The 26059-nt window shown below is 35.8% G+C and overlaps 1 protein-coding gene and 1 pseudogene across 2 annotated transcripts; one reads left to right on the top strand and one right to left on the bottom strand.

The window, feature by feature from the left end:
- The first annotated feature begins 135 nt into the window (after nucleotides 1-135).
- Nucleotides 136-6584, top strand: LOC147405877 (UDP-glycosyltransferase 83A1-like; annotated as a pseudogene).
- Nucleotides 6447-23942, bottom strand: LOC147405876 (uncharacterized). Of its 2 annotated transcripts, none has more exons than XM_086433762.1 (10): nucleotides 23715-23942; nucleotides 23296-23513; nucleotides 21731-21845; nucleotides 21130-21219; nucleotides 20798-20983; nucleotides 20597-20716; nucleotides 13457-13567; nucleotides 7614-7695; nucleotides 7446-7506; nucleotides 6447-6794 (listed from the first exon to the last, which is right to left on the bottom strand). In XM_086433762.1, coding segments are annotated over exons 1-10 (1149 nt in total). In that variant the 5' UTR covers nucleotides 23880-23942; the 3' UTR covers nucleotides 6447-6793. The 2 variants fall into 2 exon arrangements, with proteins under 2 accessions (XP_086289888.1, XP_086289889.1); XM_086433763.1 differs by having other exon boundaries at nucleotides 23296-23481; nucleotides 23715-23853.
- Nucleotides 23943-26059: the final 2117 nt, after the last annotated feature.

Genomic DNA, 26059 nt, shown 5'->3' with positions numbered 1-26059 from the left:
GATTAAATTGATTTCTGTCTCTTGTATTCACGTCCAAGCTATCATATTTGCTTGATGGGAGAATTTCTTCATTACCTTGTGCCCTGCCTTATGAGTTTGCTTGAATCACAGAACATGATAACTGGGGCTGCCTAAATGGACGGGGGCATTCTGGTTGTATCTGCCCCTGATGGGCCCATGCCACAGACCAAAGAACATATTCTGGTAATAAAAAGCACGTCGACTTCTTACAATCACAAAAAGTCGAAAGCTCGTTTTGACTAAGTGTTGAAAACTAGTTACCTATAAAAACTTATCTCTAAGAAGACATTTTTATCATATTTCTTGTATGTTATAGGAACTACTTTCCAAATATATTATATTCACTCTATCTAGATGATCTCCTCACCCTCCTCAAACGATGCTTATAGTCAATTATCAATTATTACAGTTCATCAAGCATATAGACAGGTCCTTGTAAGGTTAATCGCTTACAACGACCACATGATTGTGTTGCTGAAGGAAGAGTGATAGGTGCATCTAATGCAGATTCAGATAGTTACGATATTCTTATAGATGAAGTCCTTGATGGGAATGTGATTCTACAGAGTGGAGAAGGAACATTCGCTGATTTGACATGCGGTGATATTATTGATTGGCCCAAATTTCGAATAAAGTTTTACTGAAGAGAGGACTTTTCTTGCTTTATATGGTAGATAGACACTAAACATAAAAAATTATATGGTAGAGGTACTTTTATTTTGTAATTTGATATATTCATCTTTCTTGCATAATTACTTGGATTGCTTTAGGTAGTCGGTGTCACTACTATATATCTGACAATGTTTTTTAATTTTTCAATCACAGATTTCGGCAATATGTCGCAAGACAGACGTTGGTTTTGATTTCTATAAGTCAAGTCAAGTGAAGTTGGTAGAAATTTTTTGAAAAACTACTTTAAACGTTGGGATGTGGATTAAAATCGACACCATGAAAATGGGGCATGTTGGACTATGATTGCACATGTAAAATTTGAAGGAAAATGGTTTCCATTTGAAAAATGTAAATTTTTGTTTTTTTGGTGTATTTATTTATTTATTTTTTTAGATTTCAATTTTTTGTTCAATGAAAATTGTCATTTTCTTTTCAGGTGAAAAATATTAAAAATGACAAACAATAGTGGTTAAATTTAAAAAAAAAAAGTGTCAAAAATGTATTAATTAAATTTAAATTCGACTAAAAAATGACGGGTTTGGGCCGTCGTTTTATTTTGACAGACCATGACCGTCGTTTTTTACAACACTTTATTGACACGTGTCAACCGTCGTTCACTAAAAACGACATCGTTATTTACAACTGTCCTTGCAACGGCGGGGGCCGTCATTATTCTAAAAAAACGACGACTTTGGTCCGTCGTTTTTTGTGAAATATGACGTAGTGATGACTCATGGCCTAAAAGCATACCACGAATTCTGCCTTCATAATAGATGAAGTAGTACTATTTTGCTCCACAAGATAACTCCTCTTGCTAGCAAAAAAACAGAACTCAATGAAGATTTTCTGTTATTAAAGCATCTGACAAAATTTGAATTAGAGTACCCGATCACTTCTAGATGATCTGATCCTCTATCAATGAACATATAATCATTCATTCCTTGTAAATACCTCATAACCTTCTTTATAATTTTCCAATAATTTATTCCTGTGTTACTTTTGATATCTGTCTAACATTTTAACTACAAAACTGATATCCAGTCTAATACATATCTGAGCGTACATCAAACTCCCAATAGTTGAAGTGTATGGAATGTCCTTTATCTACTTCATTTCTAAATCATTTTACAGACATTGCATCAAGTTGAACTTGTCTCTTTTCTTGATAGGACGTCACTAATAGAACAAGATTACATATTATATCTCTCTAAGACTCTATTGATATAACATTTTTTAAACAATAATAATAATCTTTAAGATCAATTTCTATGGATTTTTATGCTAATGACATATGTTGTCTCACTCATATCAATCATTTTAAAGATCTCAATGAGATAATTTTTAGTTTTGTGCAGCAAACCAAGATCACTACTAACTAACAGAATATCATCCACAAACAAAATCAACATAATAAACTTGTTCCCACTAATCTTTAGATGGATGCACTAGTCAACAGTGTTTTCCTTAAATCCAAATAAGTAAATGGTATCATTAAACTTTATGTACCATTGCCTTGAAGTTTGTTTAAGTCCGTAAATGGATTTCTTAAGTCCACAGGCTAACTTTTCATTTCCTTTTTTTGTGAATCTTTTAGGTTGCTCCATGTAGATTTTTTCATCCAAACTCCTATTTAAGAAAGTCGTTTTCACATCCATCTTGTGTAACTCAGAATCATAATAAGACACCAATATCATAACAATTCTTAGTGAGTCTCTAAAGAGAAAGTTTCAGTATAACAATACCTTCTTTTTTAATAAAATCTTAGGCCACAAGCCTGATTTTAAATTGTTAAACATTACATTTTGTGTCACGTTTGGTCTTGAAGACTCATTTACAATCGACTTTCTTACTTTTAGGAAATAATTCGACAAGATCCCAATCACGATTCTGGTCCATAGATTTTAACTTTTCTTTCATGACATTCATTTACTTGATAAAATTATTACTTTTCATTATTTGTGAAAACGTAATCGAATCTTTATTTATCTCAATATCAAAATCAGATTCTTATAGATAGACCACGTAATCATTTGAAATTGCAGGTCTTCTTATTTTAAGAAATCTTCTCAAAGTTACCAGTGGTGAATCTTCAATTACAATGATTAAGTCTTGATGGAGTAGTGAATCAACTTGTTCTAACTATTTTTCATTCTCCCCAAATTGTCGAACATCTTGATAATCAACAGTTTCTTGAAGATTAAGAGATGGTAGGATATTCACTCTTATTTCTTTAAGAGTTATTTTACGTTGTTCCACATTCGTACTAATCTCACAATTTTCTAAGAATCTAGCATTACCGATTTCAAATAATCTCATATTATAGTTAAGGCAATAGAATTTGTATCCTTTATATTTTTCTAAATAACCAATGAAATATTTAGAAATGGTCTTGGGATCCAATTTCCTTTCCTGTGAGTTGTAAATATTTGCTTCCGCTAAATAGCTCCAAACATGTAAGTGTCTTAAACTAGGTTTTCTATCAATCCACAACTCGAATGGAGTCTTAGGTACTGTCTTACTAGGAATCCTATTTAAGATGTATATTACGATTTTTAATGCTTCTCCCCACTAAAATTATAAAACTATTGAATCACTCAACATACTCCTAACTATGTTCATGAGTATACGATTATGTCTTTCAACTACATCATTCTGTTGAGGCGTCCTACGCATTGTATACTATACACAAATACTTAATTTTTCTAAGAGTTTGGCAGAAGAGCCAGGATTCTGGCTCGATTCATTAAATCTATCATAGTATTCACTTCCTTTATCTCATTTAAAGTTTTCGCCTTAAGCATCTAACTTGTATTAGGTTAGCCTTAGATTACACATTCTACCATAATTTTATGCAATTAACGTGCTAAACAAATGAGAAGTTTATATTAAAAAGATGGAAGAATTCTAGTATAAAAGTAAGTTGGATGAATTATTGAGATCAATGCCGCATCATCTTGAGGAATTGATAGAAAAAATCAATGAATCCAATGATGATAAGATCACTTGTATCATTGTTAATGAAGTTATGGGATTGGCTGCAAAAGTTGCTAAGAAGATGGGAATCACTTGTTAGCCTTTTGGCCGGCTTTGGCAACGCTAAGTTTCTTGAACCAACACATTCCAAAGCTGATAGAAGAGGAAATGATTGACACCAACGGTAAGAATTATTGCTTGAATAAAGCTGAAGTGACCACAAGTTTGAGCCTCATATCACACATCCTGACGCGAAAGTGTGAAAAGCATCTATGGTTCAGACACACTTTCCCACCAAGATGTGCGATACAAGGTACAATCTTGAGGTCACTTATTTCTTTGTAATTTTTTTTTTTTTTTCAACCAATGTTTTAAAAATCAGACCGAATTTTTTTTCAAATGGTCGGACCAGGGCTTAAAATTAAAGATTTTCTTGAAACTTTTCTATTTTCTTTAAATTTAATGAGATTTTTCAACTTTCTTTCTTTCTTTAAAATGACAGTTGAACTATCAATTTTGAAGAAATCGTCGATTCTATGTAAAATACTGGTTCAAAGTGAATTGGACCGATATATTTTAAAATTTTGGTCAGACCTAGTTGAACTGTCGTACGGTTTTCAAAAACTGCAATGATTTTGTAACTCAACCTGACAAGTGACTCAAAAACTCAACTGACGTGTACCCTGCAAGAACAGTAGATTTTTCCCTTGGGATACACAACTACACATGTTTTGAAAAATCTACAATTCTTGTAACTGCCACGTGTCAGTGAGTTTTTGAGTTCTCTGTCAGGTGGAGTTACAAAATCAGCATTCTTTTAAAGAAGGTATATGTCAACTCTATATGATGATGTGGATCACATGTAGAGTAATTGATACTGAGTCCTTATATCAAATCTACAGCTATTGCTACTCAAAATATATATAGACTAATATTATCTAGGATACATTATTTGTGAATCCCTAGGATTGTTCTCCCCTTCTCAACCATTTATTTGATGGATGTCTTCAAATTAACCTAGTTTGAGGGGCTTGTTTTCCTATTAAAAAAAAAAAATCCCTTTAGAAGTCTACCCACTGCCACTGCATTATGGACCAAACTAGGCCATTGAATTCTTTTGAATAACGACCATTAAAACAAGAAATCCAATAAAATTCTATCATAGGGATATGTATTTTCTGGTTTTATTATCGAAATATGTACTATTGGGATTGGTAATAGTCTCGACAGATAGGCATCACGCGTTTTTCCATGACTAAATCAATCTTATTCGTGACCCAACCCAACTTTGCCCCGGCAGGACAACACTTAGACTAATTTGAGGGTAGACGGCTAGGCTTCAGCTGGAACGTCGATTTGGAGTAAATTAAAGGTTGGGCTTGTTGAGATAAGTTGAATTATCAGGCTAAACCCAAATCGATATAGAAGCCCAGCCCTCTAATTTAATGGGCTTCATCCCATCTAAGATGAATAAGAATTGGGACTATAAACCTAATTATAGACCAATCCATTGTGGATTGGACCTGTAGTCAGGCCAATCCATTGACACCTTTATCTTTATTCTTTACTGTAATATTGTGAGAAAGGTGAGTTACATTGACTTATAACCCTACAATTTAATTTTTTAAATTACAAAAAGACCTTTAGTTATTTAATATTAAATGATTTATGTAAAATAATTAAAGATAAATCTTTAAAAAGAAAAATCTCTCGATAAATAACAAAATGTGCGACGATAAAAACCCACGATTTCGAGTATTTAGCTAAGCAGCAGTGTCCCTTCCCTAATTTTATTAAAATTTCAATTAAAAGTTTACGTCATTTTCAAAGATTTTACTAAAGACAAAATTGGTTAATCAAACTTACAGGAGCCCCATAAATCGAAAAATGGTCCGCCTATCTCCTACCATGCCTCCCATGAACAGAACCCATTATCCATGGAACCGCATCGGTGACCCTTCGGTGGACCAAACATTATTTCGATACATATTAACAAACAAGGAAGCAATCAAAGACGTTGATTTGGTTCCATGCAACTCATTCTACGAGATCAAAAAACCAACTTTTCAATTGAATCCAAACCTCCTCCCAATCGGCCCATTGCTTAAGTGTTGCCACCTAGACTAGATTCATGGAAACTTTTTGCCGGAAGACTCGACTTGCCTGCACTGGCTAGATAAACAGACTTCCTGTTCTGTCATCCATGTTGCCTTTGGAAGCTTCATGGTCTTTTAACCAGGACCAGTTCCATGAGCTAGCACTCGGGCTCGAGCTTACTTGTCAGCCTTTCTTGTGGGTCATGCAACCCAATCTCACCGACGGTCCAACCGAAACATACCCAGATGGTTTTCAAGCAAGATTAGGTTCAAATGGAAAAGTGGTGGGGTGGGCACCACAACAGCAGGTGTTGAGCCATCCTTCCATTTCTTGCTTCTTGACTCATTGTGGTAGGAATTCAACAATGGAAGGATTAAGCATGGGAGTTCCATTCCTCTGTTGGCCTTACTTTGGTGACCAATTCCATAACCAAAGTTACATATCTGATGTTTGGAAAGTTGGATTGAAGTTGCAACCAAAAGAGAACTGAATTATCCCAACGGAAGAAACTAATAAGAAGGTTAAAGATTTGCTTAGCGATGAGAAAATGAGATTAAGAGTTTTAGAGATGAAGGAAATAGCAAAGAAGAGTGTAAGTTAAGGGTGGTCTTCTACCAAGAATTTCAACATTTTCATCGAAGTTATTGAGGGAAAATGATAGATCTCATCCAATAACGGAATCATGACCACCAAAATCAGACTAATAATGATAGATCGAAATTACAGTAAGATTTGTACCCTTCAATTAAATAAACACTAGTGAGAAAAATTTGTAAAACTGTTTGAACATTTGGTGTTTCTTGTAGATGCAAGTAGTGTGATTTATGTTCTATGATTCCACGAGTATATCACTAAAGAAAGAGTGTCGTTAGAGACTACTCCACCTTTGGAAGTTTTCTATGAGGATACCAAGTCCAGTGATGAGCATGATCAAGGATTAGCATCCTTAGAGATGGGCCTCAGATTGAGGGATTTCGACCAATCCAAAGGTCCTCGTTGCATCGGCAGTAGGAGGTGGGTCCCAAAATCATCTGCATCACAATGGAATAACCTTAAGAGAAGAAGATAGCAAGAGCTTTCAAGAAATTATAATTCTTATTATAACAAAACCATTGACAATCTATATTTATGCAAGCAATGTGTTGGACCCCTTCAGATTTCATATCATAGTTTTGAATCCGAATCTGTAATCCATATCATATAATCCAAATACAATCCGACCCTTGGAAATGAAGTCTCAAGGAATTACAAGTTTGACACAGATATACTTGGAATTATAAAACTATGGAAATCTGACAGTCAAAATTTATCATAATGGTGTATTATGGGAATACGTGTCAATCCTAACAGCTGGATTTTGTTTTTCCATGAGACACCCAATCCTGGCGTGTCCATTAAATTTCTATGGAAAAATAACAAAGGAATAGCTCAAATTTTGGAAAAAAGAATAATGCTAGAGAAGCAAAAATTTTCTTAAGAACAATTTTTTTAGACGTACGCACAGAGAAAATACTCATGGAAGACTTGGCCAGCTACGACAGTATAAAACATTGATCGAGTAAAATATATATATAACTCGAGCTCAAGCCCTACCAAGCAATGCTTGATTAAACATCAATTGTTTGATTAGCAAAAAGTGGTAAAAATAATAATTCCAAGTTTTTAACCGAAATAAATATTACCATGTTGGCAAAGTGCATGCTTTGAAAGAATCCCTGAGAATGTCCTCATCCAGATTTCGACCTGCAACCCATTGAAAAAAATAATATATATATCATAAAAGGGGTCTACATAATTTGTTATAGGAATCTAAGAAGCAAAAGAAAGATTATCCAAGTCTGGAGCTTTACCTATAAACACTATCTTATCCATCCGATTCTCTCCTTGCTGCCATCTGCGAGCTGGAAGAATCTCATATATCTCCCTCACGGCCTGTCAAAACATTCCAAGACATCAAAATTTCTGTTGAGGCAAATGAAAAGAATAAAAAATAAAAAAATAAAAAAATAAACAATTAAGCAATTGGTATCAGAAAAAGTCAGTTAAACCCGTTTAATGTGAAGTGCTTTGCATTTAGTGGAAATTTCTGGACTCTATCCATGGTCACCAAGTCGGGGTTCAGGAATAAGTCAGAAAGGGAAAATCTTGGAAAATTTGATAAAAACGAGAAAAAAAAAATTGAGATAGGTTAGGACTGTGTTATTATTCTTAATAGTTGGTGTTATCATATTATATTATCAAATCCCATATTAAACTACAATAATAAATCATTGAACCCCATATTGATATCATACCTCCATCCACAACAAATAACCACAGATCTACAACATATTCAAAGTTTATATTGTACTGGTCAAAATATCAAAATCAATGTCATCCTCATTTCCATGGTCGTCATCTTATGCTTAATTCGTAAAATGGTCAACATTTTTTTCCTTTTGATAGCAGTATGATGGTCAACATTATCTTCACCTAGGTTCCTCTTACTACTGGCCATATCCTCTTACTAGTGCATCAAGCTCATATTTCGTTTTTTCAGATTTAATCACAAAATAAATAAAAGTAGTGTCTTATTGAAAAAGTGACAATTAAATTGTGAGTGAACTGGTGAAGGAAAAAAGTTACAATTTAATCACGACTTATTCAATAAGTTGGAGAATTTGGTGACTATGTCTTTACCTATAGAAGAAGTGACCATTCCCGTTATCTCAGGTCTATTATACATAAGGATCGAGAGATTGAGGAAAATATTAACAATAAAATTTGAACTTGATAGTTAAAGTGGAGGTGTGCTTCTAGAGTGCTATGTGACCAACGCAAACCAATCAAATAATAAGGAAAATTTTATAAGGTACAGCAGTAAGACCAGCTATGCTTTATGGAGCTGAATGTTGGGTGGTCAAAAAGCATCATGTTAATGGATTGAATATAGAAAAGACAAGACTGCAGTGATGGATGAGTGCAAAAAAATCCAGAAGGTAAAACTGGACATGAACACAAAATGTAGCAGCTCCAATAGGTGATAAACTAAGAAAATCAATTGAGATGGTTTGGGTACATTCACGAAGGCCAGTTACAGCTCCAGTTAGATCGAATATACAAGTTTGAAGTTCTAAAGGAACAAGAGGAGGAAACAAAAGAATGTGAATTGAGGTGGTCAAAGTGGATATGAAAATACTCTTTCAATGGTAGAGTTTAATTTCTATTTCAAATTGTGATGTTATTGTCTTTGGTTTTCTTCCTTCCTACAATTCATCATTGAGTTTGAAGGGGAGGAGATCTAATTGGATCATGAGGGATGATCACTATGATCCAACAACATAAACTCTGAGTAGTAGAGGGAAAATCTCATATTTAGCTTTAGGATATCAAGACTAGCTCATCCCTCGATCTGCAAGCACTAACTGATAAGTTCTAAATTTACCGCTCTCAAGTTTATTTTACAGATTCTTGATCTACTGCATCTGTGATAGCTAGTTTTGTTGATTGATAATTTTGCTGGATATAAGAAAAATAAACATGAGAAATCTGCCCAATATATTATTCCTGTGACTGTTTGCTCAAAGTCAAATTTTAGACTTTTTTTTCCTAACACAAGATTCTTTTAGCCGGCCCAAATCTTTGGGATGAGGCTTAGATGATGATCTGTAGAAGAAGATTACTGTCAATAGCATGGGCAAAGTGGAAATAAGAGGAAAAGGAATAATCAACCAAAAACTTGAAAATGAGTTACTTTAGGGTGACGAAGACTTCTATCAAGTTATGAGGGCAGTCTTGGTTTTCATAGAGAACTCAAGAAAACTTGACCAACTACTTAGTCATTACTACATGAGAGTTCAATCAAGTACTACTCGAAGAACTTAAAAGAACGAGACTATAATGTCAGCTATTCCAACCACAGTGACAAAATTCTCCGATTTTAAAAAAAAATGATTAACTCACAATTCTTTCAATCGGCAATTTAACTCTGGGTTATTCACAAAGCTTTAAAGAATATTGTTTATATTATATTTAAAATGTAATTTTATAATGTATAGTTGACTTTGTTCAAGGGTTTCTTAAGAGAGGGAAGAGGAAGAGAAGAGAGAGGAAAGGAGAGTAAAAATGAGGAAAAATAGATATCTTGTCTCATATCCTCATCCCTTTTATAATAAATTTTTTGAAAATTACAAACTACTCCTAATAAAGGAATAACAAATAAACCCAAAAAGCATAATAAATTAGTTATCTAGTCCATATAATTACAACACTCCCTCTCAAGCAGGACTTGGATGTCGGACATACCCAACTTGTCAAGAATGGTACGGAATGTACTTGAAGCTAAGCCTTTTGTAAAGAACTAGCAACTCGCTCACAAACAAAATGTCTGTCAACCTCAATGTGCTTGGTGAGATCATTTTGAACTAGATTATGAGCAATGATTATGGAAACTTTGTTATCAAAGTACAAATTCATAAGATGGGGAGCCACAACTCCAAGATCATGTAGGAGAGATCTCAACCATAGGAGCTCTGCTACACTATGAGCCATGGCCCTATACTTGGTTTCAACGCTCGATCTGGCAACAATCTTCTTACTCCTCCACAACACAATATTACCTCCAAGAAAGACATAATACCCAGATGTGGATCGTCTGTCATCCACTGATCCAACCCAATTGACAGCTGAGAAAGTTTCCAACTTGAGGTGACCAAGATTAGCAAATATAATTCCCTTCCCTGAACAAGATTTTAGATAACACAAAACCCATTCGACTACTGCAAGGTGATGAGTTCTAGGAGAATGCATGTATTGGCTGATCACACTCACAACATAAGAAATATCTGCCCAATAACTCAGGATGGCATGCTATTAATCAAGTAAACAACGATAAGAACAGCATCTCCTCAATATCTCTTAAGCATGGTGGCATTCATGAGTCCACGTGCAACTTCTAGTAAATGGTGATTCTTGCGGTCAACTACGCCATTTTGCTAGGGAGTATGGGGATAAGTGCTCTGATGAATAATACCAAACTCAAATAGATAATGCTCAAACTCCCCCTAAAAGTATTCATCAACATTGTCAGACATGAAGATCTTAATATTAGTGTCATTTTGATTCAACACCATTTTATGGAAGTTCTTGATAAGATTTGGAGCTTCATCATGAGACCTCAGTAAATACAACCACGTAGCACGTGAAAATCATCCACAAATGTAATAAAATATCGATAACCATTCAAAGAGACAGTAGGACAAGGCCCCCATACATCAATAAGAACAATATGAAAAGCAAACAAACTTCTTATATCACTAGGATAAAAAGAGGTTCTACAATGTTTAAACAACTGACAAACTTCCCACTATAAACTTTGAAAAGAAACAAATGCAAACAACTTCGGAAACAAAACATGTAAAGACCAAAAAGACAGGTGGTCTAAGTGAGCACCTCACAGGTGGCCAAAGTGATGACATAACAGTCATATGATCAAATGCTTCTGAATCAATGATCCAGGAGGAAGAAGAAACAGATGTAGAATTGACAGATGTCAAAGTACCTATGTGAGCAAAAGCTGAAGATGCAGAAGAAGATCCCTAATCAAGACAAGCTAGAAGGCCCCTGAGTTTCTCAATCTCCTCAGTCATATGATCAAATGCACCTGAATCAATGATCCAGGAGGAAGAAGAAACAGATGTAGAATTGACAGATGTCAAAGTACCTGTGTGAGCAAAAGCTGAAGATGCAGAAGAAGATCCCTAATCAAGACAAGCTAGAAGGCCCCTGAGTTTCTCAATCTCCTCATGAGACATAAAAGACGCATCAACCGAACTAGATGGCATAGGAGTAGAAATAGTCATTAGGTGGGCACCTCCTTTAACAGGCTTCATAGGAGGTTTTCCATGTAGATCCCAACAATGCTCTTTGGAATGCCAGTCTTCCCACAATAATCACATTTCTAAATCTTCTTCCCATCACTAATAGAAGAAGGCTTGCGAGGTCCACTCGGATTTCCCTTTGGAGGAAGGGAAAACTATGATACAAGAGCAAAACGATCCCCTATAGGTGGAGGAAGCATAGCAATATGGCGGCTTTCCTCACTCTAAACAATAGAATACACCGCAGTCAGAGAGGGAAAATTCACCCTTACTCAAGATTTGCACCCGCACCATCTCATATTCTGGGTTGAGACCCGCCAAGGATTCAAACACATGGTCCTCCTCCAGTAATCGCCTATAAACTTGACCATCTTTGGGAGATTCCCACTAAACAACTCTTTAGGAAATTCCCACTAAACAACTCGATAATAGTCTAATTCTTCTCACTTAACACGTAGGGAAGAAAAGAAGGTAGCTAATGTCTTCTCCCCCTGACGAAGATTACCAATCTCTTGGCGAAGCTGATACATGTGAGCAATGTTCTGGAGTTGCGAGTAGGTCTGAGCCATGGTATCTCATACATCCTTAGCCGTATTCAAAAACAGAAGGCCTCGACTAATGGATGGATGCATAGAATTTAAGTGCCAAGAAATCACCAAGGAGTTTTCGCAATCCCATTTCTCAACAACACATCCTCTAAATCGAGCAGAGGAAGCTTCCCATTTATGTATCCCACCTTTCCACGACGATGAATGTACCTCTTAATCGATTGAGACCACTATAAACAATTGGAGTCATCCAACTTAACTATAGTAATTTGAAGAGAAGGGTAATCATCGTAACTCTAAACTTGAGAATTCCCATGTGAAGTGACTTTGGAGGAGCCCGAAGAAACCATTTACACTCAAAAGGCAACCAAGACAACGCAAGATACACACAAGCCGCAAAAAATCACCCAAAAGAAAAAATAGAATTGCGGCTGATCTACTCGATGTTTTTTTTATGAAAAGAAACACCAAAAAATGGATTTGACAACTATTTTTCAGAAAAATCTCCTAATCCACCCTCAAAGCCTTGCCAATAACTAACAAAATAATTTCAATAAAACATCCTCTAACAACTTACAAGAAGGAAAGACACAAACTTGAAGGATTCATAGGCCACACGATTCCCTATACAAGCCATATGGCCATTATTCGAGGAGGAAAATTCATCTTCGCATTTCGGAATCCTTTACGAGAGGCTCTGATACCAATTTGACTTTTTCTAGGATTTCTTAGGAGAGGAAAGAGGAAGAGAAGAGAGAAGAGTAGAAAAGATGAAAAGAGAAAAAATGAGATATCTTGTCTCATGTCCTCATCCCTTTTATAATAATTTTTTTGGAAATTACAAACTACTCCTTCTAATAAAGAAAATAACAAATAAACCAAGAAAGCATAATAAATTAGATATTTAGTCCCTATTATCAGAACATATATAATACAAGTGATAGTATATTTTTATTTTCCCGTTTTTTCTCCGACTTTTTTCCACTTTCATTGATTTTTTCCTTGCTGAATTTTTCTGAATCCCGACTTTTTCACTATGATTCTAACTCGAAAAGGATGAAGTGAAGATGTGTGTAGAACATGGAGGAAAAAGAGAACTGATGCACGAGCATAAGTAGTCTGGCCGTCTAAGGAAAATCTAAGCTACGTTCCACCAAAAAGACAATAGCGAGGACCAAAGCTGAGAATCAAAGCATGACAAAACACCTATCTTTCAAGTGACTTGGTGACCTATTAAGGATATATTTATAGAAAAGCAATTTGAGGGTATATATGATGAAACTTAACCTGTATCGTATGAAGATGATCCGAGCCTTGTACATTTAAAACCCCTTTGCAACGATAGACATCCATGTCGTATTTCTTCTCCCAAAGAATCTCCTCAAGCCATATCCGAACCTGGAAAAAGATACTAAAGTTAGAAAAAATGTATATTGGTTACAATACAGTACATCAAGCATTCAATCGAGAGATGTTAACCTTTGTTAAGGAAGTGAAAAGGAAATGAAAGCAAAGGAAAGGAAAGAAGTCTTCACTTACAACTACAATGTTAAATGTACTAGAGTTGCTACCCCATAGTTTAGATAACTTATTAATACAGTCCAGAAAACTGAAATACCAAAGTAAAGCCCTTCAAGTGGCCTCTAATGGTACCAAATTTCAATGAGTTCTTAATGAGGTGGATTTCCATTTAGGATAATGTATGCTCTCATAAAAATTCAATTTTTATTTTTTTGACATATAAAAAGAACTTTATTGGAAGAGTCGTGATTTTCTGACGCCCCGTCTGACACACGCCCCCTGATGTGGCATGTGCTAGAACCATAGATTCTTTTCCCTCAGGATAAACTGCTGTACAGCCCCATAAATTACAGTTGTGTATCCTGGTGACAAGAATTTATGGTTCTAGCACATGCCACATCAGGGGTCGTATGCGTGTGTCAGAGGGAACGTCAGAAAATCATTACACTTATTAGAGAGGAGGATGAGATACACTAAACTACTCAACTAATAAATCAAGACCCATCTAAAGAGAAAGTCCTCAAAAAAGACAAGTAAAATCAGGGAATAATTCACAAAAAAATACAACAGAACCAATACACCAACAACCTTTTGAAGAAAATGTTATTTTCCTTCAAAAACCCACCAGTTCTTCTCCTTCCTTAGACCCCAACACATAACAAAGGGAATGAGCTATTGGAAATAATTTAGTTAGTTGCTTTCCAGTCTTAATTACTTATTAGTGATGGTATTTTATTTATAAGGACTTTTCTGTAATTTAACCTTTGTAATTAATATAAATTCCTACCAAGCTCTCACAAAGAGACTTGACACAATTATTCTCAAATTCTTCTTGGTATCAGAGCCAAGGAATTTTTCTTCTTTCTCTCTTTCTTCCCTTCACTCACTAAACCCTAACCTAGAGTCAATCTCATTCAATCTTCTCCCCTTCGGGGGTAGTTCAATTTTTTTTTTCTTTTTCTTATTTCTCCTCACATGCTGCAATAATGCGCTATGCTTATACCCTATGCTAGGGTTTATTCATTCGTAATAGCCATTTTTTTATGTGAGCAATAGCAAATAGTGGCTGTTTTTTGGTCCTACAACTCCTGCGACTAACATAGGACCTCTAATTGACCCTGCGATAGATCTCTACGACCTCACTGCAACCAAGCGACTGGTTTTCTAGCTTCGTTTTGGTCCTACGACTCCACTGCAAGTGGTTTTGGTTACATTTTGGTCAGGCGATAGTGATTTGGGTTTCATTTTGGTCCTACGACAGTGATTTGGGTTTCGTTTTGGTCAATCGACAATGCTTTGGGTTTCATTTTGGTCCTACGACAGTGATTTGGGTTTCGGTTTGGTCAAGCGATAGTGATTTGGGTTTCGATTTAGTTCTACGACGTCACTGCAAGAAGTTTTGGGCCTTGGCTTGGTCAAGCGACTTTATTGCAAGAGATTTTTCCCTTCGGTTTGATCAGGCGACAGTAGTGGCTGTCTTGCTTTGGTCCTACGATAGGTCTCGACATCTCTAGACCTTCGTTTTTGGTCTTGCATCAGTCTGAATAGCTTCAAATTTCTCCTGCAACAGTGTTGGACCCTGCGTCGTCACTGGAACCTGGTGCCAGCAGTGGATATCTTATTTGTTTAGTTTTGCGATTATAGCCGCAAGCATAGGATCCTTCTTTAAGTCCTATTATTACCGCAGCAGGTTGTTATGACCCTTCTTTCAGTCTTGCGCGTACAACAGCAAGTTTTGGATTTGTCTTTAAGAAATTTTAAACAATTTCTCCTTTAGATCTCCCTTCAAACCAAAGTAATGTCTTCGGAACAAGGAATTACAACTTCTACTGCAGTTCTTGGATCTAACTCCTCAGCTCAACGTATTACTACTGCTCTTCTCGATGGTCGGAACTTTCAGTCATGGTCCTGATCTGTGCGTCTCTTTCTAGGAAGTAGAGGAAAATCTGGATGGCTCTCTGGGACTGTTACTAAACCACCTTTAACTGATCCTAAATTTGAATCATGAGAAATCGACAACTGCACTATCATTGGGTGACTATTTAACTCCATGGAGCAGCACATTTATACCATGTTCATGTACCATGAGACAGTTCCATCTTTATGGTCAGCACTTACTCGAACATACGCACATTCCAGGAATGACTCGAGGATTTATGAACTTTATCGGGACATTGCCCAGGCTACCCAAGGGACTCAGAGTGTAGCCAATTACTTTGGATACCTTCAGTCACGTTGGAAAGAATTTTCTCACTATGAGTCTATGGCTGAATTGTCTTCAGAGGCAGCCGATTATGTTGTCAAGTGGATTGCTCGACATCAAACCTACCAGTTTCTTAAGGGTCTACATCCAGAATTTGAGGCACTCCAAACACAGATCCTCAACACCATTCCTTTACCTTCTTTATTTGAGATATTTGCGACCATCGATAGTGATGAGCATCGTTGCCATATTCCTCCTCCTCAACATTAGGTCCCTGGCATTCTTTCTGCTCCAGCTACAGATTAGAAGGCCTTAGCTGCCAACTCGAGTTTTTCCGACCTCCATACTACTAGATCAGGGAGTCGTGGCCGTGGTAGCCATGGTAGTGGTAAAGGGAGTGGCCTTACTTGCAGTCATTGTGGGAAGACTAGTCATGAGAAGGCTCGCTGCTTTTAGCTCTATCCTCATCTGATACCACGATCTTCTTCCACTTCATCTTTGGGACATTCTGCTCCTCGTGCTATTACAGTAAAGTCCTCATCTACTGATCCTCCTTCAGTTGGCACGATTGACTTACAACATCTACAGACTCAGATGCCACTATTATCTGGGATCAGATTAAAGCTCACACTAAAACTTCATCGACTGCGGCCTCAGGTATTACGCCTCCAAGTACATCCTCTGCATTCAATGTCACTCAATCTAACTCTACTCCTCTGACATGGGTTATTGATTATGGTGCCTCTGATCACATGACCGGTGAGTCTAGCCACTTTACTTCTTTTTCTTCCACCACCCATAGGGAGGTTCACCTTGCTGATGGATCTCTTACACCTGTCCACAGCAAGAGTATCATCCCTTTAACTCTAGGATTTCTCTAGATTATGTGTTTCATGTCCCTCACCTATCTCTCAATCTTTTGTCTGTTAGCAGTATTACTAAGTCTCATAATTGCTCAGTTACCTTTTTTCCTACTCACTGCATTTTTCAAGATCCGACTTCGAAAAGGATTTTTGGCAAGAAGTATGAGAAGGATGGGCTGTACGTGTTTGGATCTCAGCCTACTGCTGCTCCAGATTTCGTGCTTCCATCATCTGGCAGTCACACTTTTACCTCTCAGACTTTAGATTTATGGCATGCTCGCTTAGGACATGCCAATTTTCAACACTTGTGTTCTTTATTTCCTGTTTTAAAAACTGCTTGTAGAGGACATAAATTTCAATGCTCTGTGTGCGAACTTTCTAAACACACCGTACTTCTTATATTCCTCATATGCATAAGTTTAATGCGATATTTGATTTAGTTCATTCTGATGTGTGGGGGCCTTCCTCTGTTACTGCCTTTAATGGTCATCGTTATTATGTTACATTTATAGATGATTACTCCCGTTGCACTTGGGTTTATTTGATGCATTCGTGTTCTGAGGTGCTTCCAATTTTTGTTAATTTTCTTTAAATGATTCAGACTCAGTACAATATTACTGTTAAATCCCTTAGGTCTGATAATGGGGGGGAATATATATTTGATGGTATTCACACCCATCTTCATGAGAAGGGTATGCTTCACCAGTTGACGTGTCCTTATACTCATGAACAGAACGGGGTGGCAGAACGCAAGAACCGCCACCTCATGAACATTATCCCTTGTCTTCTTCGCGGAATGCATGTTCCAAAGGCATTTTGGAATATGAATGTCCATACTGCAGCTTTTCTTCTTAATCGGGTTCCAAGTCACACCCTAGAAGGGCAAGTGCCCCTTCATGTCCTTCAACCTGATAGCATTTTCTTCCCTATTACACCTCGTGTCTTTGGATGCACGTGTTTCGTTCAAGATAAGACCCCCAATCATACGAAATTGGATGATAAAGCTATTCGATACATTTTTTTGTGTTACTTCTCTATGTCCAAGGGCTATAGGTGTTATGATCCAGTTTCTCACCGTGTCATCCACACTCTTGATGTTACCTTTTTTTAAAATGTTTCATACTATCATGCTACATCTACTTTGTAGGATTCTCCTACTTTGCAGGACTCGTCCCCTATCGTGCTACCTTCTCCAGTTTTTCCTCCATCTCCGCCACCGCTTCAGGTCTACACTCGTCGCACTCACCCCAACCAACCTCTTCCTTGGATTCAGGTATACCCTCTTCTACCTCCACACATATACCCGTTCTTATTCCATCTATTTTTGACTCTCACTTACCTATTGCCCTGCGCAAAGGTAAGCTGGGGTGTGTTACTGATCATCCTATTGCCCAGTTTCTTTCCTATCAGGGTCTTTCTTCTTCTTATCAGGCCTACCTTGCCGCAATTGATTCTATTCGAATTCCTCGGTCTGTCTCAAAGGCATTACGAGATCCTCAATGGACAAAAGTTATGACTGCTGAAATGGATGCTTTGCAAACCAATAATACCTGAGAACTTGTTCCTCTTCCGTCTGGGCCCGGACTGTTGATTGTAAATGGGTCTTCACAGTGAAATATCTCGCAGATGGTACTTTTAATCGATATAAGGCACGACTAGTTGCTAAGGGATTTACACAGACCCCAGGAAAAGATTTTAGTGCCACGTTCGCTCCTATCGCCAAACTCTCCACTGTTCGCCTTCTTATCTCCCTAGCTGCGTGTAACTCCTGACTACTTCACCAACTTGATATGAAGAATGCATTTCTGAATAGTGATTTGACTGAGGTTATTTATATGAACCCTCCTTCAGGGTTTCGTCTTCAGGGGGAGTATTCTGGGAAGGTATGTCGCCTTCTTAAGTCTTTGTATGGCCTGAAGCAGTCCCCGCGAACCTGGTTTCAGCGTTTTTCTGAGGTTATTCTTTCTATGAAATTTTCTAGATGTCACTCGGATCATACTTGCTTTGTTTGTCGAGGAGTGGATGGTCGTTACACAATTGTTTTGGTCTATGTGGATGATATCATTGTGACTGGAGATGATGCACAATGGATTAATAAGGTTAAGACGCTATTAGGTCGTGTCTTTGAGGTTAAAGACTTAGGTCCACTTAAGTACTTCTTGGGGATAAAAGTGGCTCGCTCTAGCCGTGGTATATCACTATATCAGCGAAAATACACATTGGATCTTCTTCAGAACACTGGAATGCTTGGTTGTCATCCTACTTCCTCTCCTATGAATCAGAATCATCGTCTTCAAGCTGATTCTGATGATCTTTTATCAGATCCCTCTTCTTATCAGAGACTTGTAGGCCGTCTGATTTATCTAACACACACTAGACCGGATTTGTCATTTGCAATCAGTGTGGTCAACCAGTTCATGCATACTCTGCGTGTATCTCATCTTGATGCAGTTTATCGCATTCTTCGCTACTTGAAGTCACGTCCTGGACTTGGACTTTTCTACTTTTTCACTGCTCAGCCGCATTTGTCTTGTTTTATAGATGCTGATTATGTTGGCTCTCTTACAGATAGGAGATCTATCTCTGGTTTTTGTACCTTTTATGGTAATAATCTTATCTCGTGGAAAAGTAAGAAACAGAATGTGGTATCTCGTTCTTCTGTTGAAGCTAAGTATCGTGCTATGGCCCTTGGTACATGTGAAATAATTTGGCTTCGTTCTTTCTTGACAGAGTTGGGTTTTCCTGTTTCTGGTTCTTCTACTATGCTATATAATAACAAGTCTGCTATTATGCTTGCTTCTGACTCAGTTCTTCATGAAAAAACTAAGCACATTGAGGTTGATATTCACTTTTTTAGGGAGAAAATTCGACCTGGTGACCTTCAGACAGTTGTCGCTCCTTCTTCAGATCAGATTGCCGATATGCTTACGAAGTCTGTTGGTCCATCTATCACTAATTCTCACCTTGTCAAGCTGGGTTTAGTTGATATATTCTCCCCAGCTTGAAGGGGAGTATTGGAAATAATTTAGTTAGTTGCTATAGTTGCTTTCCAGTCTTAATTACTTATTAGTGATAGTATTTTATTTATAAGGACTTTTCTGTAATTTAACCTTTGTAATTAATATAAATTCATGCCATGCTCTCACAAAGAGACTTGACACAATTATTCTCAAATTCTTCTCTAGCCTCCACAAAATCTTCTCTTTACCAGCTCACAGCCTTGGATTGCCGACTATGGAACAATTGAACAACAGATTTGGGAAGGCACGATGATATAGCAAAAAGTGAAAGGAAGTGAGCCTGAACCTTACTTGCAGAATCACAGTCGATTAAAAAATGGCTAACCGACTCACCATTGGATTTGCACATAAAATTGAAATCCACATAAGTAATATCCCTAGCTCTGATATGGTCTGCAGTGGAGATTTTCAAAGGTCGCAGCCCAAATGAAGAACGTTAATTTAAAAGGAATTTTTTTTAGAGCAAACAAAAGATGTTGGAAAATATTGGAGTACTTCCAACAGGATATGTACATATGCAGGTTAAGACTCCTTGAACTAACCAACAAAAGAAGGCCTAACTAAAATAAAGAGCTAGTGAATCAAGATATGGGGGGAGATCTGTCAGTGAAATAGAGAAAGTTTTTGACTGGTTAAAAAGATATCATATTGAATATTTTAAAAGTCAATCAATGCCTTATAAAAGAGTAATTTTTAAATTATATATTAATTATTAAGTACAGGTGAATCTGATAAAATATCTCAAACAAATGAAGCCTTGTGCTCAAGTGGCATGAAGGAAGGAGTTAAATGTAATAGATATCAAGAAAAGTGTGCTTACCTTATCAAGATCAACCTTCTGCTGCTCACATATGCACAAGGTTCGCACACTACTGTCATGAAGATTCCTGGAAGCTATGGACTGGCTTTCTCTCAGAAGTGATTCCAAGTGAGCAAAATGCTGTTAAGAAAAATTGAAAACTATCAATTAAATGTAAAAAAAGAGCTCTTAGATGATAGATGGAAAATACGATTAACTAACCGTAGCATCATAGGCCTTGCGGTCCAATATCTTAGACAAGTCAACTTGGCATCGAACTGAACGAATGATATTTGCAAGGGAATTAATGCTATAAATATCCTTTTCGAGTTCCTCTAGAAGATCCAAGGTCATAGTTTCAGAATCTTCAGGAGAAACCAAATCAACCTTATTAAGAATCACCACATCCTACAACAAACAATAAAACCTATCACCACTTGTAGTAATCATTCCATCTAAGATCCAACCTATTAAAGGAGACTCAGGAGAATTGAATAATTAATGGAAAGCTTCCACAATACTAATAGAGAAATCAGAAAGTTAATCAGAATTACCGCAAATGCTATTTGAAGAAATGCTTCAGGAAAAGAAGATGAGTCATGATGCTGACTAAGCTGAAGCTTGAGGTTTTTGGCATCCACAACCTATTTTGGTCACAAATCCACAAGTAGTACGAGATTGTGAAAAGAAAGCAGAAACATTATATAAAATCACAGTGATAAAGGAACCATGAAAAGTACATGCATTCTACAACACTTGGGCATGCAACACAAATCATCTTCATCAAGCCATATCCCAAAAAAGTATGGTTGACTGGCATGTAACATAACTCAAAATTACTTAGATTAAAGTAGAAGACTTACTGATAATTTTTATTTATTTTTTGATAAGTCTTACTGGTAATATTCAGTAAAATCCAAAATCATGCCAATGAGCTTCAATATTGTTCACCATTAGTAGTTGACGACTTGAGTTGGTAACAGAAAATAGTTAATGCATTAACGTTGATGAATCTTTGGGACCATAAACTCCATAATCATAATAATCACCAAGAAACTAAAGTATGCATTAAAGATGAAATGATGGTGTAACCTCAATGCCCATTGCAAAATAATAGAAGCTAAAATTGCAGAATAATGGTGGAAGGAAACAAACTGTGATAATAGAATCAAGTCTGACTGCTGATTCTAATTGATCATCCAACCAAAGAACGGATGCAAGAGGTGCCGGATTGGCCAATCCTGTGGTCTCTAACAATATATGATCAATTCTGTGGTACATGGAAACAAACAGTCAATGTTAAGTTCTGCTAAGAACTCTACAAAAATAAAAAAATATATTGTAAATAATGGCATTCCTATTCTCGTTACAAATTGAGTCCCATCTAAACAAAATATCCTTAAAGATGAACCCCCTAAACTCCTTGAAAGACTTACACCAAAAGAGCTAAAAATTCAATTTAATTTAATTTTGACAATATTTTATTGTTCTCAAACTATAGTGTATGGTATGTAGGATTTAGTGGGAAAATATTAAATATTTAAAACTAAAAAAAAGGTGAGAACAAAAGTACCCACTGTTATAATGGCAGCAACAACTGTCAAAATGGTGACTAACGACCAAAGCCCACCACAGTTAGCTCCATTATATTCTTTTTCCTTAAACACTGGCAATGGAGGTGTAAGTAATAATGAATTATATAACACAAGTGTGTATGTGTTTTCTATCCTAATTCATTTCTAAGCATTAGGAACTGTTCAACAAGATGAACCCATGAATCCCCATGTGAACTAGTCCATAAAGGGTCACAAAAAATCAAGGTTTAAAATGGTTCACTAAACAGCAAAACAGGGCACATCACCATCTTGGCTGTTAAAACAATTACATTATAATGCTAAGACCAATTATTCATGTTATGTAATAAAAAGACATATTTCCATAAAGAAAAAGAAAATGAAATTGAAGTGAAATAATGGTTCAAATAGAAATTTGAAATTTCATTTTTCACCGAACTTTACAATCTTAAAGCTGTTAAACAGCCATTATTTCCAAAAGCCTCGAAAATCCCACTTCTTTTATTTAAGCTGCGTTTCGAAAATGTTAAGCTAAAATAATATTCAAATTAAAAAAAAAAAAAAATTTAAGCTTCTATTTAAAAAGAAATTGTTCTAAATACCAGCATTCAATGGGACTTTGAAATATAACAAATGGCATCATGGGTTGGGATGTTATCGATATACAGCCATTATATCTGCGTTATTCTTAATTTTTTCTAACATGCCTTGTAGCACCATTGAAAGTTATCCTCAGAGGATATTTTGCTCTCACTTGATTTCCACGAATTCCCCAAGACTTCCCTAGTTTTTCGGATTTTCTTCAGAGTTTTCCAAGACTTCTTGCATTTTTATTTCCGATTAACAGAAGTTTTGCCAAGTATTTTGAAAAGATGTTGCACAATTTTGAGGTGTCTACATCATGGTCTCAAAACTCAGCTTGACGTCTCATCTTGTTCATGGACGATACCAAGTAGTCTCAGACGAGATATACCATTTAACTCGGTTTACAATTGTTTATTCATATATACTTATACGAAATAAGGTAGACTAGAAGATATTTAATCATAACATCATTTTATTTATACAATAAAGATCTAAATTTTAAATTTTAAATAGAATATATATCATAAATGAACGTTAATGAAGCATAGAGTATAGAATCACCTCTCTTTCCTCTGAATGAGTTGTTCTAGAGCTTGGACCAGACTATGCTTCACAGTGCAACAAACACACCCATTCGCCAACTCTACCCATTCTTCAACGAGTGCCCCATCGTCTCCCTCGTTGATCATTGCCCTTTCTACTCCAATTTCCTCACCAAACTCATTCAATATAACAGCAATTCTCTTCCTATGTTGTGCATTTAAGATGAAATTCACAAGCTGAGATTTAAATGTACTAAGTGTAAGAAACCTAACAAAATTGCTCAAAAGAAAACTAAATGAAATTTCAATCAAAAAGTACGAATGAAAAATGTAACAACAACAACAACAACAAAACAAACTAACAAACAAAAAGAAATATCATTTAAGACGCATAGAATCTGAAGAAGAACGAGTTGAGATTCATAGAGATGGACTTACAGTAGATTTTCCTGCTCCGAGATACCCAGTGATCACGGTTACTCCAACTGAATCTTCGTTGGTTTCTTTTCGATTTTCGGATTTTTCAGGTAGTTTTGACGAAATCAGATTGGGGGTTTCGTCAATTTGAACTGCAAGAGGTGGAGTTTCGTCGTCGTCCTCCATGATTGAACCAGAGCTACAGAAGAGGGAGGTTTTTTTTACGACCTTTAGCAAATTTGGAATTGTGTGGGTCTATTTGCACAAACCTAAATGACTCAATGCACCCACTTACGTGACTTTTAGGAAGAAATGCAATTTACTATTTTACCCTTGCGTTTTTACTAGTTGTACCCATCGAAGGTACCTATGGATGTATACCTAAAATCACCGATTGAAAGAACACATTCACTCCACTGATTAAAACCTAAATATTTCTATCGAAATTTTTAAAATCAAATTTGTTTCGCTCATAACAATATAACAGCTATTAACACTTGAGTATCTTTACCTCTAGATGAGTTTTTAATAGATTTGAATCAATGGAGGTAACTTATTAGGGTTTTTAATATTAATCTTTGTTGGTTACACTTTTTGGATAATTACATCTCGTATTGATTGACCAATAAACGCAATGAGATGAAATTTATTTTATATTAAGGTGTTGTTAAGATTTGAAACAAATTGTAAAAATAATGATCGATTTTTAACATTTTTCATTATCGTTTGGTAGGTTCAAACTGAACATGTAATAACATATTCGGTATGTACATACCGAATTAGTTGAAAAATGAAAAAAACTAAACACTCACTCGATAGATAAGTACCGAAATTAGTATAATCGACTCGATGGTATGTACCGATTGTACCATGCAAAGTTCGGTGCAAGGGTACCGAACAGGGCTATTATAATTTAGAAATCTTGTCAAAGTTTTGTTCAGTACCACAGTACCGAATATGCCATCGAATCAATAAAACAATTTGATATTTATACATCTTTTAATTCGATCACTTTGATGACTATCGAATTAGTCCAATATCTATGTCAAATTGATCAATGACATACATTTACTGACCAATCATTAACCATTGTACAATTAACCAATTATTTGATCAAGGATAACACCACGGTCAAAATAATTTATTCTCATTGATTTATGACAAAATCACTGTCAATTCTTGTCAATCTAATCGTTTTCCTGCAATGAAAAGAGGTGAAATCAAAGGCCACCATGTCCAGTGAGTTTTTTCTTATTTTAGATCGATTTAATTTTGTTCCAAATACCTATCAAATTTTTTTTGTTCCAAATGTTTTATGGAGAAAATCGGTTCAGATCCTATAAATCTGAGATCTAGTTATTTTCGATACTGACGATTGAGTGAGGTTAAGATTAAATTTGATAGACGGGTGAAAAGATATGACGATTTGAACGCATCGATGTCTTGTCCTGAAAAAAGGGATGAACTGACCTGGGTTTTCAACGAATTGTAAACAAAATATTGTTCTGTGTACGTGCACGGCTTTAAGAAAATAGAGACTCCCATTTTGCTTCGCTGTCTAAAACAAGTGGATTCATGATTTGAGACATGAACACTAATCAAGAGGCCCCCACAAATGGGTGGTCTTTAAGAGTTAATAATCTAATTTTATAGGTCTCAATTAATGCTCAAACCAAGAGTCCTGAAATACTTCAAATAGACTATTAGTTTGTCAAAATCTAATATAAACATGTTCAAAATTACCAAAATAAAATAATAGTCCAAAGATACATTGTTGATCAATCGAGTTAAAAAAAAAAGCAGTTAATTAATATGTCAACTGTTTGGTTAGGCTTATTATCCATTTCGGTTACAGTGTGTTGGTTAGTCTATGAGTTGCATAAATCTCTATTTCAAAAAATAAAAGAACATTATGACTTATGTTCAAGTTAAGTGCATCATAACTTGATGGTCTAATCAACACCAAAAAATAATTTGTTTTATCAATAACCTTTTGGTATATAAATTAGTAATGAAATGCTTTACAATGAAATTAAATCTATTTAAAAAAAAAAATTGTCATTAATAGTGAGAAGAAAATAATCTGCCTGTTTTTTTGTGTATCAATCCATGATGGATATCCATACAACGAAACTAGTAATATTTATCAACATCAATATCAAATGTAATATTTGATATCAACATCAAAGATTTTCATTTAAATTAATATGCCACATATAATATTTAAACTATTAATACCACATGTAATATTTATTCTACTTGATTTTATCATCTGATCTTGGGTTTCAAGAGATTATCAACATCAAAGATTTTTATTTAAATCAATATACCTTGAGCCATTGATGTGTTGCAGACGAAGGTTTTAT

This window comes from Akebia trifoliata, chromosome 3 (assembly GCF_017979445.1).
Source record: "Akebia trifoliata isolate Shusen 1 chromosome 3, ASM1797944v1, whole genome shotgun sequence".
In the NCBI taxonomy this organism is placed as follows: Eukaryota; Viridiplantae; Streptophyta; class Magnoliopsida; order Ranunculales; family Lardizabalaceae; genus Akebia; species Akebia trifoliata.
The sequence above is the reverse complement of the archived record's forward strand: the minus strand, read 5'-3'. Positions and strand labels throughout refer to the sequence as shown.

What these genes read in the sequence shown, in the direction of transcription:
- LOC147405876 (XM_086433762.1), bottom strand. Translation starts at nt 23,879, where the DNA reads ATGGAGGACGACGACGAAACTCCACCTCTTGCAGTTCAAATTGACGAA. An exon ending in TCGGAGCAGGAAAATCTACT is followed by an intron (nt 23,514 to 23,714) that starts GTAAGTCCATCT and finishes TTTAAATCTCAG; the next exon opens with CTTGTGAATTTCATCTTAAA. An exon ending in GACTTGATTCTATTATCACA is followed by an intron (nt 21,220 to 21,730) that starts GTTTGTTTCCTT and finishes TGACCAAAATAG; the next exon opens with GTTGTGGATGCCAAAAACCT.